Source organism: Motacilla alba, chromosome 1 (assembly GCF_015832195.1).
Source record: "Motacilla alba alba isolate MOTALB_02 chromosome 1, Motacilla_alba_V1.0_pri, whole genome shotgun sequence".
Classification (NCBI taxonomy): domain Eukaryota; kingdom Metazoa; phylum Chordata; class Aves; order Passeriformes; family Motacillidae; genus Motacilla; species Motacilla alba.
Window position 1 is genome coordinate 42,156,411 of NC_052016.1, and position 13,640 is coordinate 42,170,050.

Consider the following 13,640-nt stretch of genomic DNA (forward strand, 5'->3'; position numbering starts at 1 on the left):
CTCCAAGCAAAACATAGAGAACATGAGATAAACAGATTAAGTCTTTGAATCTGTCAATGATGTAAGAAAAGTTTTGGAGAGAATTTAAGGAGTGTTTAAGCTCTGTTGTTAAGGGTGCTTTCTTTTAATTAAAAGTTTGAAGTATTTTTCATAGGTGGGGAAAAAAAAAGGTTCCCCTACAAAGCTTTGAATAATGTATGTAACGTAGGGTTTTTTTCCACGGGTGGTAAACTATAATTATATCACTGTTGTGCTGACAGATCCACGTGCATGTGTAAATATGCAAATCCTGGTTCTTTCCCCTGACTGATTATTTTCTGCTATAGCTAAAGTTCGCCTTATCCAGCTGTTATTTATATTCACTTCCCAAATCCGAATCTGACCCAGTAATTCTGAGCAATTGTAGCTGTGACGCACGAGTTCTCACACACACCTTCATGTTTCAATCATGCACTTCCAGCAATGTGTGTTTGTAGGAATCATGCTCTTAATAAAACCCCTTACAACCCAAAGCAGTTGTTTTGGCAGAGAAGTGACAGCACTGTGATAGATGGGCCCGATAGTTGTGTGTTTTGTGCTTGCTCGGAGTTAGTAGGGAAGAGGAGGGAGAGAGCGAGTGAAAGGGGGGAGGAAAAAAAAGACAGGGAAGGAGAGAGCGGGAGGGAGAGAGATTGAGAGAGAGAGAGAGCGAGAGAGAGGCTGAGAGAGAGAGAGACTTGGCAAGGGAAATCTTATGGGTATACTGAAACAGCAGATCAGAATTGTGAAACCAGAGCTAGGGCTGAAATGTGATGCTTTTGCTCTTTTGTGCTTGTTGTGGTTCTCATCTTCCCATTTAGAGGGCTGCATACCATTCAACAGCATATTTTGATCTCAGATTGAACAATGCAGCAATCAAGCCTGATAAGCCACCTGGAAGTTTTCCTTGAGACGATTTCTAGTGGGTTTACTGATCCCTGTGAGCATCATGACTGCCTTTAGCATTGTGGAGGAGGACTCGAGTTTCTTATGAGGGCCCCACTTGGAAAAGCCGGCTGTGCAGATTCAAGCCTCCGGTTCTGTTCATGCTTTTCAAAAGCCTTTCCTCACCCTTGCTGATTTATTTTTATGATTTACATACACTCCTGTGGAGATTTACAGAATGGATTGTCTGTGCATTGTCACGACCAAGGTAGGACTGGAAACATTGCTGTTCTGTGTACATATTTCTCTGCTATTTTTCTGTTCCTGTAATTAAATAGATTGAGCATGTACTGTGTCAGGTTGCAAGATAAAGTGATGAATAAGCTTTGCTTCCATGAGCATTTTGTTCTCTTTATCTGTAGATAATGCAGTTTGTTTCTATATGACTTCCTAAATTATATGTTTTTTACTTAATTTTTACTAGCAAGACGAAAAGGATTTCATATTTTATCTTAGCCTCTGCTTGTGTCTATTAATAACTCTAGCAACTAGAGCACTTTCCGAATACATGGTATACTGCACATATTTTCTCAGCTTATCAGTTTATTCTGTAAACTAAGGAATAATAAAGAAAGGGGCATTATATGGGTCCTAGGATTTTAAGGAGGCCAATCAGATGTAGTTTAGATAGTCATGGTGTTTCTGATTGGAGAGATGCAAGTTTCTTGTGGCTTATTGTGGCTTTTTTTGGGAAAAAACATACATTACTTTGCCTCTCTAGGCCTGAAAAATAAAAATGCCTAGGTCCCAATTCAGCACTCTTACACTGATTTTAGACCTAGCTGGACTGTTCGGAAATAGTCCTTCTAAATAATTTCTTCCAAACGTGAATACAGACAATTTCTTTTCCACAACAGTGGCATCAGGCTAAGGACCAGGGTTAGGGACACTTCCCAACCTAAAGATCTGGTGTAGGGAAAAGCTGAATGATTCCTTGAGACATCTTCAAACTTATCAAACTAAATTAATATTAAATGGAGGGTGATGGTGAGGGAACTCCCTTTCTGTTGCTACAGGGCCGGCAGCTCAGCGCGTGTTTGCATCCGCCTTTGCACGTGGCGATGGTGGGGTTTGTAACGAGAAGTTAGCAGGGACATCCAGCTTTGGGGTTCAGCACAGTGCTCCCTGTTCTGCCTTACTTTTGAGGAACTTTATAGTTTCCACAGGACTTGCAAAATGCCTTCGGTGGCCAGAACACCTGAAGGCTGCACAAATGATAAGGCAAAGAAGGGGTTAGCACTGCTGTCATCACTGCTGTCATTTTTTGCGTCACAGCTGTGCAGAATGGGGACACCCATCTGTAACATGGAGAAGGTCAGGACGCTATATCCTGGGCACCCATGGGCAGCAGAGAGGGGCGGTGGGTGGCCACTGCAGAGAGCAGGGAGCGCAGTGGAGCCATGGAAACAGATGCCAGCTGTCATTCCCATCTTGCTGGTGGAGAAACCCATATGGGAAGAGAACAAGAGGTGAATGAGGCCACAGAAGGAGGATAAATTGGAGGAGGCTGTGGCCTCATTCACTTTCTGTTCTTTCCAGGTCCTCCTGGCTCCCACAAGCTGTGCTGAATCTGAGACTCTATGCTCAATCAGCCCTGGAGCAGAGCAGGGGCACTTGTGGGTACCTGTTGATGCAATACCATTGAAAAGCGCTCAGCAATGGAGGTGCAGCACTGCTGAACAAAGCTGAGGTGCAGGATCACGTGAAGCAGTTTTTACACACCCAAGTGTTGTTTTCCAGTTCAAAAGTTTGGAAAGAAGAGCTGTGATTAGCTCTACTTCTGGGGGTCTTGTCGTGCTGTGAAGACCTGCAGTTGCATCCATGCTTTGCCTAGAAAGTTTGGAATGGAGGTGCACAGAAATTGGATTTGGGGACAGGGGAATAAGTCAAGTTTTAAGATGGTGTAATTGGAAAAAAACATGCCCCAGTACCTTTTTTTTAATATGTCAAGAGACATCACTTATTTATTTTATGAACTGGTGCTGAAAGTCTTCCTCTGAATATTTTCCCAGGGCCTTCTGGGAAATAACAAACATGGATTCACTGCCAGCTCACTACTGCTGCTGCCTTGAGCAGGGCTCCCAACTCCATCTACACACATTTTTCCTTTCAGCTTTTCTGTCTCTTGAATCCAACACTGAGTGCCTGAAATGATCTGAAAATCAAGCATGTGAGTGAGCCTCAAATACTCAACTCCGGATATTCGGTCTTTGCTGCCAATGTTGGTGTTGGAATGAGATACAATGTGAATTGTACATGGCTCTCTTATTTGCAGGCATGTGAAAACAACATAATATCATATGTAATTGAGCTGGATAATGGCAAAAGTCTAGTTTCAGAACTCATTCATATTGCAACAGCTTGAAACCAAAGAAATTAGTGATTTGCTCATCTTATGTTATGCCATATTTAAATAGCTGGACTAGTGTTGTGTTGGTCCATAATCTGATCTTACTGCCTTTATTTTCATTGGAGTAACTCTCCTTCCTTTAAAGCACCAATTTTTAAAAATCCGTTTATGCCAATTTTCACTAATATAAAAAGAGCAGACCTTTTTCAGAAAATTTGTTACTTTTTAAAAAATCATTTTGATAAGCATGAATTCTACAGCGCAACAGTGTATTTATTTTTGACCTCAGATCTGTTAATTGTCCGTATATGAATAGGCATTTATCTGATTTATGCAAATAATTGCCATTCTTTGTCTTGAAAAAAGTGGATTTTGATGTCAGAGGGAGTAAAAACATCAGGTTTATTCTTCAGATCTTAAGTAATAAAAAGGGAGTAAATGATAAATACTTCTTAAACTGCAAAAGATGAACACTGTTCAAAGAGTTGACATTTTTAACACCTGGTCATTAAATTTAGTCTGGACTTTTTTGGTATTTTCACATTATAGAAAATGACATAAATGTTGTGGTGGAGTGAATGTGCCCTTGTACATTATGTTCAATGAATCTACAGATCTGGCTTTGAACTCTGCATGGTAAAAGATGGCATCTAATAAAATTAATTTCTAATATACCTTGCCAAATCTTAAATCCTACTGATGTTTTTTTCAGCCAAAGTATAAAGAATGTTTAAGATAGATTTAAGATATTAATTTGTACAAATTCTTCCTCTTTTTATTTCTTTCATTTTTCTATGCATTTCTGAACACAGGACTACAGAAATGCTGAATCAGTCAAGGACAGCTTCTTATGGTTGTCCTGGTTTATTTTAATTGATCATGTTCCCAGCATAGCATCTTTCCTTTACTGTCACATAAAGCATGTTAATTGGTGGCATTATTTTATCATTAGAAAGAATTCAGTATAAATTAAAGCTTAGGTTGAGCCTCCATCCCAGCGGGAGAACCAGGAGTTTTTGAAAGGGAAGAGCATTCCCACTGTGCCTCCCAACAGTCAAAGGCAACATGCTGTCCTCTCCTGTAGGTACCAGCTCTCCTTCCATCCTTCTGCCTTTTGCAGACTCATGAATACAACAGGAGCTGCCACTAGTGAAAAAGAACATAAGTAGCTCAATGTTCTTCACTGTAACAGGAGGTGCACCCCCAGAACCCCCAGTTCTTGGCATTAGGTGGCATAGAAAATGTGATTAGCTTTCACTGGGAAAAAAACCCAAAAGCTCTCTGGCACTAGTTGCTAGAAGGGAGAGCTCAGAAGTGGCTTTCTACGGGCTTAAAACACAGAAAGCCAATGGCAAAGCTAGCTAAAGACCTTCTCTCAGGACAGAGATTTTAAAACTTCCTGGGCAATCTAGACTAGTGGTTTAGTATCCTTAATATAAGTAACGTCCCTAAGAACTATCAGTGTTAGTAGTCACTGGTTTTGATTGAGAGTTGTTTTTTGAGGCTTGCTTGAGATCTCAGATTTTATTACCTGAATGCTTCTGTGTTTTGAGATGTACACAAAGAAGAGACACTGCTTAAATAATCCAAAATTATTTAAGAATATTAAACCATGTTGTGCCTGAGTCCTAAATTCTCAGCACTGAGCACTGGCAGCAGTAGGATTCCTGTGTCCCAGAACTGTGTCTTTCAGTTTGGAAAACAGAGACTTTGCCTTCAGAACTGGGGAGAACACTTGGCTTGTACTTGGTTTTTTCGCTACAAAAATAAATTCCTGACATCAAAATATTGAAAATTCTGCAACATTTACTTCTTTTTAGAGGTTCTTGTTGTTAGCTTCCAGTTAAGTAGAGATTTACATCAGATTACTCACTAGACAGGTCTTACATTCAATTTGATTGTCACTGACCTCTGCGGAGCAATTAATTGAAAATGTGATTATTCACACGACTGGAAAATGGAAAAAGAAATTGTTGGTGGTTTGTTTTGTTTTTTGTTTTTTTGTTTTTTTTTTTTTTTTTTTGTGTTTTTTTTTTTGTTTGCTTGTTTTGTTTTGTGTTAATAAAAGGCTTAGTTCATTCCACTAGTGAAGAGCTTTGGCATTTTGTTTTCATTTTTGTAGCTTTTTAAAAAATTCTGCATTAGTCTAGTTTGAAAAATTAACAATATCCTTTCATGGCTGTGCATCCAGCATCTTTTCTAAGAATTTAATTCACACATTTAAAACAATGAAATTAAGACAGAAGGAAGCCCCCACTATTTTGTATTGGTGCTGGGATGAAAAGCAGTAAGCTTGTTTATGTTGTTAACCCATCCTAAAGTTGCAAGTACAATTTTGAATGACAAGGTTGCCAGGAGCCAGCAACATCTGTCTATCGTATTTTCTTCTGCTCATCCAGCCATATATATGGAGCAGGGGACACCACTGTGTGCACTTTAGGCAAAATTCTGAACAGATGTGTGATCAGAACTCACAATATGCATGATGGTCATGGAAAATAAGAAGTTACAGTGGTCAGTGACAGGACAAACATCTGGCTGATACCTGGGTGTGCCATGATTTTTCTGTAGGTCTCTCCCACTCCACACACTCATTACCCCACTTTGTAACATGAAGTTAAGAGTAAAGCAGAGAAGAGCTATCAAATTTGTCCAGCTAGTTAACTTCAAAACTACATTAAGTATATAATTATAAATCTCTGTTCATAGTATGTTGTGTTTGGGAAATGTAGGAGCAGGTCTTGTATCCCAGTAGGATATTGTGGATTTTCCGAGTGAGAAGGAAAACATCATTCAGCATTTAGCCTGCAAAACTAGTTCTCAAAACCAACTCAGTAATCTGGAGGGTGTTTTTAGAGCATGGCTGAAGAATGGAAAAATGCGGAGATGGCACCATTGGGGTGACCTCGCTGTTCCAGCCTCTCTGATTTAGAGTGGCAGCAGAAGCAGTTCTGTGTTCTGAGAAGGTCAGAATGGTCCATGAGATCAGGTCATCTGCTGGAGGTGAGGAGCAGGTCCACACACTGTGTGCCAGCTTCTGGTCCCACTTTGCAGATGAATCCACTAGAAGGTCCAGTTGAATTATTGATGATATGGGCCTGATACTAATGGAAATAGCTAATAGTTAGAATAGTAATTTATGCTGAGGTGACTTTATCATAGGCCTGTTGTCCCATCCCTTCTCCCCTGTTTGATTATGTTCATCTGAAAAATACTCAATGTAGAGATTTATAAAGGCATATACTTAAATAATGAAGTTCAGTTTGTTTTGTGGGACTTCCTGAAAGAGAAGCTGTATGTGTCTGAGAGTCTGTAGATCAGTCCCAAAATTAGGAAATTATAAAGCTTTATACAGATACTGAGGTTAACCAGTGCCTCAGGTGTTACAAACCAGTATGATCTTATCAAAACTAACAGAGCTGTAGAGAGCAATACAGCATGAGGACTTGATTTAAATTTAGCTGGATATGAAACAAACAAAAAACCCCCACATTTTTGTGACTGCATATTGTTAATAGATCTGGGCAACATTTGTTGTTTTTTCTTTCCAAGACTCCAGGCTTTGAATCATTGCAGTTTAGAGTCATAAACTGAGTAGCTAAGTTTTTTTTTTTGTGCTGAATTTCCTGGCTATAACAAACTGAAAACAAAGGAAACATAATGATTTCCCCCCCAGAGATTCACATTTAGCAAAGAATCAAAATCTTTTTCTATAGCCATTATTAGGTGCTGATGAGCACTTCAAACTGTGGTGTTTTCCTGCCAGACCCTAAAAGTGCAATAGTGCTGAATCCATAAAATCTACATGTAATTTAGTAAAGTCTATTCGAGAGTGGTACTTGAGGACAGTTTTGATGACTATGGGTTGGCTGCTGGCTAAACTACACAGGCTTAGAAGAGTAGGAAGATCCTTTTCATTGATTACCATTTATCTTAGCTGGAGAATATGCTCAGGGATGTTTGACAGATGGAGACCGTATCTGAGTATTCATTTCAAATCTTTATTTACCAATGTTAAATTTTGGAACAATTATTGTGAGCCTCTAGCTCAGACTAGATTTCAGACATTATGAATGTAAACTGATGAGACACATGTTGTGTTTTCTAGAAAAATAAAATCATTTGGGGAGGGGGGAATTTCAAGAAAATTACACAGAACAAACCAATGTGCACTGCATATGTAATGTCTGGTAATTATATCTTGTCAAAAGCTCAACTTTTTCCTCCTTTATTCTTTAGAAATGTGATAATAGTCCCTTTTCCCTTGTAGTTAATTATAAATTTCAGGAAGAATTAAGTCTGTTAAATTTCTACTTCCCTTCTTCCCCCTCTCTTGGTCTCTATGGCAGCAGCAGGAATGGAAGGGAATTACTTTGATCTCCATTTCTGGGTGACACTTCATTTCTTCTGAGCACTGACCTTGTTTAGTGCAACTGAAATTTTCAATAGATTTCATTAGATTATAATTTGGTGATTTTAGAGAGATGTCTTTATTGAGACTGGTTATGAGCTATGAAAGGAGAAGGGTGATTTTTTTTTTTCATAAATCTATGAAGAGCTCTATAAACTGAGAGCAGAAAATGTTCAATTAACAGCTCAGGCAGATATGGCTGGAGCTCAATACTGCACAGCAGCGGAGAGCTGCAGAGGTGAGGCAAAGTGGAAGAAGACACTGAGCAAGAAAAAGGGAACAAGAGAACTTGATGCTGCCTCAATAATAGTGCTGCTTAATGACAGCAGAGCTGAACATCCTTAGCAGGTCCTTTTTCTGATATTTGGAGGACCTGGGTGAAGGTGGGAAGATAATTTCCCAGTGCCAAGGTGAGCTGTATTTTTAGGCATTTTGCATAGCTGGAAAAGCAGAAAGGATCTGTCTTACGGCTCTTATTTTCAACATAAACATGTATTTCTTTTTGTGTTAATCTGTTTGATACTGCTGTGCAAATTTCTTTCTGTGTCCATTCACCTGATGCAAGACTTCTGGAGAATGAGAAGATCTGTGCAGTCAAGGAGAATGGAATGGTTACTTATGAGTGAACCATTAGGCCAGGGGTATGGCCTGGTATGTTATTATATTTTGCTCAGTCTAAGACCTCTAGTTGAGATCTACAATTTTCATGTCTCCAGAGCATCAGAGAAGATAATTTGGAAGGATGTGTAGGAGTAGCTGAGAATGTTCCACTGGGATTGACTTCAGCCAATGCTTTTGTTACTAGAGACCTCACTCAAGGACTTGTACATGATTTCTTGTATTTGTATTCCTGGCCATTTCAGTGGATACAAATGGAATATGACCTGTGACTTCTTTTGACTTTCATCAGCAATATCTTCTCTGAGAATGAATATTAAGTCAGATCTTAGAGAGTCCTGCAGTTCAATGAGCCCTGAACCTTTATGTTCCTAAATATCATCTCTGGATTTTGTTCCATCTTCCTGCAGAGCTAAGATCTGCCTCTGAATGTGTCTCCAGACAGAATCATGTTAATATTTGGCCATCCAAAATCGGTATTGATATTGAAATTTTAGGTTTCTAAAAATCTCTCCCTGTCTATGAGAAAGTGGCAATAAGATACACCTACTTGCTCCTGAAGTCACTCAGCACAAAAGAGGAGTTCTTCCTTGAAATCTTCCCCAGAGCTTGCTGAGGTGCAGTTGCATCTCTGTCACCTGAAACCTTTCTTGTGTAGTGCTACAAAGCTCTCACCTTCCAGTTCAATATTCAGAGTGCAGTTATTTCCCTCTGCAGTATTGCTGTGGGCACTGATGCGCTACCACTCTGCATTGTGTTAATGCATTTCCAAATACATTATACTGATGTTCCTAAACAGTGCTGGTAGCAGTAAGTTATTTTAACACCTGACTGAGAAAAGCATGTAAGAAAGAAGCTTGCTTAAGGGTTGCTTGCTAGGAAGGCAGGTGTTGTGCATGGACTCTGAAGGGCTAGCAGCCTTGTTTTTTGTTTCCTGAGATTGGTGCCTTTCTGTCTGCTGGTTACCCCTGGGGTCTGCATTTCTGGAGGTTTGATAAACCTATAGGTTTGGGAATTACATGTGACAGGGCCTTCAGAGAAGAAACTGCACTATCTCTAGCTGAATGTGGGGGTAGCATCTCTATCTGACTTTTTCATCACTTCATTGCTTCCTGACTGTATCATTGCTATGCAATTTATCGAGTGTTTGAAGTGTCAACCCAGAAAAAAAGCTGTGAATGATGCTGAATTCAGCAATGAGAATGAAATTATTCTTTTGTGTACCAAAGTCCCTTTATATAAAAATGATATGAGCTGAAGATCTTATTGTGTATTTTCAAGGCTTTGATTTCAGTAAGCTGTGGTAAAGTCTCTGCTTGAATGGCTGTGTCTGTGTTGGAGCTGTCTCAAGGGTGAAGCTCAGTGCAGGAGGCCGAGTATCCTCAAAGAAAGGGAGTAAAGCAAGACTCTGGAAATCACTCGTTCATGAGCTGTAGAGAAAAAGCCCCTCTCTTTCCATTTAAGATGTAGAAAAAACTTTTATTGGAACATATTCTCCCAAAGAGCAGGTCAAGGTATATTTGCATATGACTTTTGGCAAACATGAAAAACAAACTTGAGGTGCTTCTGTCCTCCCTTGAAGGCTGTCTGAAGAAAGATGGTTTTAAATTATGGATTCTCATCACTTTTGAGATTTTTACCTTTTCAGTGTAGTGGTGGGCCAAGGTCTGTAGTTTTTTTGCTTACCAAACTCCTAAGCTGAGGAAAATGCTAGCAGTAATAATGAAATTGAATTAATTCCTTCTACAGCCTGTAAATATTTGTCAATGTATTTATTCCTATGCTTACTTGTATTGCCTATGCCTGCAGAATACTTTATGCAGTATTGACTTTTGGGCTATTTTTTTTTTTTTTAATTGGCTTCTCTAGATGTTGGAGCTTTTTGCTATTAAAAACCTTGAGCATTTAGGAAGATTTAGTGTTACCAGCAGCTGATATACAACCTTATATCTAAGACTTGTTTCAACTAGGTGAGGGTCTTAGATATCAAAGGTGTGAAAAGCATTGGTTTTTACACAAAACAAAAAGAAGTGATCATTCAAATAAGAAATAAACTGTAATTTTCAAAAATAATCCAACTCCAAATCCCCAGAAAGCTGTAGAAGAAAAGTGTTAAGTCCTTGCCCTTGAACTACGTGCATTTCTCAGACAGTACCAGCACAATGTCATGGTACCAGCACAGTAATTCAAATATCCAGCTGTGAAAGGCCAAACACTGCAGGTCACCCTACATCCCAGAGGAACAACCAGCACAGCTCTTGCCCTGAAAAATTGGGAACTCTGTAGAACTGCTGCCTCTGAGCAATTCCCAGTTACTGCTGTCTCTTTGACCTTTGAATATGCACAAGTGCCAGGGGATTCTAGGCCTTGGGACAATTTAGGTATAAATCTCAAAGACCAAGAGTAATTGAAGAGAATAAGCCCCTCCTGCCATGAGATTTGGAGCTTTTATTTTGCAAAAGTATCCTCTTAAAAATGTGAGGAGTCTTTTTGAGGAGTCTCCTGATAAAGTAATATATAGTTTCCTCTGTAAGATCAGGCTTTTCAATCAGAAAAATGTTTTCAGTCCAAAGCACATTATTAATTGCCTTGCCTTTAACTTGCCTTGGAATAAAGAATGAAAGTGTACGATTGTTAAAGTAAAAAAATAATTACTAATGTTTCATGCTGTATTTTTAATCAGAATTCGTTTATAGTTTTATTATTTTGATAGGATTACACTGTTTGCTGTTGCATTCATCCCTTCCTTGCAGGAGATAACACACACCTGCCAGATTCTGGTGCCATAATAGCAGTGACTTTTTCCTTTTTCAAATCCTTTTAAACAGGACTTTCTAAATTTTCATCTAAAAATACAATGATTCTTGCTTGCTAGCTGTTTTTCTGAATGTTTCTTGAAGTTGTCTAATTGAAAATGTTAAAGATAACCAGTTTTAACTTTTGGAGAATACAAAGTTTAATCTGATATCCACTTTTTTTTAACTTGTAGAGGTAGTGTTGCACTGCTTTACAAATGTTAACTTTTTGGAGATAAAGAACAAAGCACTAGTAGCTTTTAAATTAGACTCAAAACTGAAAATCTAGGCATTAGTGTTTGCAGAGGTTTCTCTCCTTTACTCTCAGCATGGGGAAAAGAAAGGTGCAATGTATCTGCTTGTGATATATCAGGCTTAAATGAAAATAAAAAGAAGAAAGGAGAAAGCTTTTTTTTTTTTTTTTCCATAATACTTCCAGCTTCAGGAAAGTACCTGGTTGCAAGAGTCCTCCAATTCAGGGAGCTAAATAATAGTTTGACTCTTAAGTGAAATGCTGAGAGTAATGGTGGCAGACACCAGAATTTATTCTGAACTTTTCTTCAGGGACTCTGACCCAATCTTCTGTGCAATTCATTCTGATGGGCTCCAAACCTTGGCTGAAATGTAATTGAATCACAGCAAATGCAAGGGAAATTACAGGAAGATCAGCCTGAAGGCCTGACGGTTGCATCTTGCACTGCCATGTGGAATGTTAGACTTTAAATTAACCCCTCACTCTTTTTGTCCTGCAAAGTTTCAGGGAACTGCAGGAGTCTTGGGCATTTGCTCATGTTCTCCAGGGACCAACCTGCGGAGCAAGCAGAGCATTCTGCTCAGAAAAGAAACATGCCCTAAAAATTTGAGGCATACTTTCTCTTCCTAGAAAATAGCCCTGATGGGTGTTTCAGGCTGCATCTATCACTGGTTCAAAGAGGACATCGTGGAAAAAATGCAGCCTGTCATGAAATGCGGGGAAAAAGCCAATCTCTACCTGCTGACTAACGCTCCACTGCTCTCTGAATGCTCCACTGTGGAGGCAAGGCAGATGGCACACGCTCGGGGTTGAGAGTGGATGTATTTCCATCCACATAACCCAGAACTTCAATGCAAAATTAATAGACAACTCCTGAGGCCTTTTTGGTCCAGCAAACTGCAAATTATTCTTCCGACATGACAGTGGAAAATGACTTTGTGAGGTGTGATGACTACAAGCAAACTCCTAGATGCTCCCCATGAAGTCGAGCCCATTGCACCTAGCGATTGCAGCACGTACTGTGTTGTGTGTAATGCCCTTTTCACTTATTTGCAGCAGAGCCATGGCAGATGCCCATCTCACAAATGCTCAGTCGAAACACCTGCCTGGATACCCATTCAGCACTCTACCGTAAGTTTGAGCCTTTTAATACAAAGATTTGAGGGACTGAATGGTAAGTCTCTGTGCGTGGAGCAGCCCTGGGCAGGTAAAATTTCCGTAATTAATGCATTTGAGAAAGATCAGTGATGAGTCCTAAGTCTAGACCAAGCTCCTTGGGAAGGCTAAACTGGTGATGTGTTGGGTTGTGGCTTAGCAGTGTTTCTCCAGAAGTTCAGACTCTTCAGGAATTTAATGCATTCAACTTGGAGCAGTGGGGATCGGTGACAAGCATGGCATAGGGGGACGATGGAGTGCAGAGTTACTGTTGGTTTCTGTAACTGGGCCCCAGCGAAGTGTGGTAACTGGGAGCCATTCAGATCCAGGTGGTGATGCAGGGAAGGGGACATGCATCTTTCATTTTCCACATTCTTATGGAAGAAAGACTGATGATTCCAAGTGCTTTACAGACTAATAACTGGGAATTTGCCTAGCATAGGTAACAACAGCTTTTGGGATGATGGATAATGAATAAAACCTGGTCTGCTGAGTTTATAGGAAATTTCTGCTGTAAATGCTTTCCTCCTCCTGCAAATTAGATGACTTCGGTGAGATTTGCTTTTAACTATCAGAGTAATATTTGAGAAGGAAAAAGCCAACTGCGGTCAAGTTGACACTGCTTTGATTTATATCTTGTCTGAGCATGCATTGCAGATAGAGCCAAATCTTTGGGTGTTGGAAGTTAGAGGGCTGACTAATAGAGCTATGGTGATTTATTGCACCTAAGGAATTGGCAAGATTTCACTGACACTTTCATTGGCCCTGGACCACAACATGATGTTGGTCCACAGCTATCAACTTGTCACCTTTTATGAGTAGATGAATGAGAAAGAAATTCAAGTTGTCACTCTCCCTCAGTCTCTCAGTAATCTTGCAGTGACTGTAAGCTCTGGAGTTTTGATTGTCTTTATATTATGTTAAAATTGTTCATGTTATTGTTTATCTGTATGATGACACCCCACTTAAAAATATCGATTGAACAGTTGACCTACCCGGTTTTTTACAAGGTGAGGATCTAGGCCAGCAACATATTATCTCATTCTAATTATTAGTTTCCATTTTCAAAGACTTTGGACTGACTTAGTGGTGTGG

The 13,640-nt window shown here is 39.6% G+C and overlaps 1 protein-coding gene across 20 annotated transcripts in view; it reads left to right on the plus strand.

The window, feature by feature from the left end:
- Window positions 1-13,640, plus strand: part of DLG2 (discs large MAGUK scaffold protein 2) — a 981,924-nt gene that overhangs the window by 152,122 nt on the left and 816,162 nt on the right. For 12 of the 20 annotated variants that reach the window (XM_038135749.1, XM_038135838.1, XM_038135932.1 and 9 more), the window contains exon 6: window positions 12,447-12,521. The exons of 4 other annotated variants lie outside the window; for them this stretch is intronic. In XM_038135749.1, the coding sequence (XP_037991677.1) occupies window positions 12,447-12,521 (75 nt within the window). Of the gene's footprint in view, window positions 1-6; window positions 1,172-12,446; window positions 12,522-13,640 lie in introns of those variants that run through there. 4 more of the 20 variants (XM_038137013.1, XM_038137568.1, XM_038137475.1 and 1 more) reach the window with 4 other exon arrangements.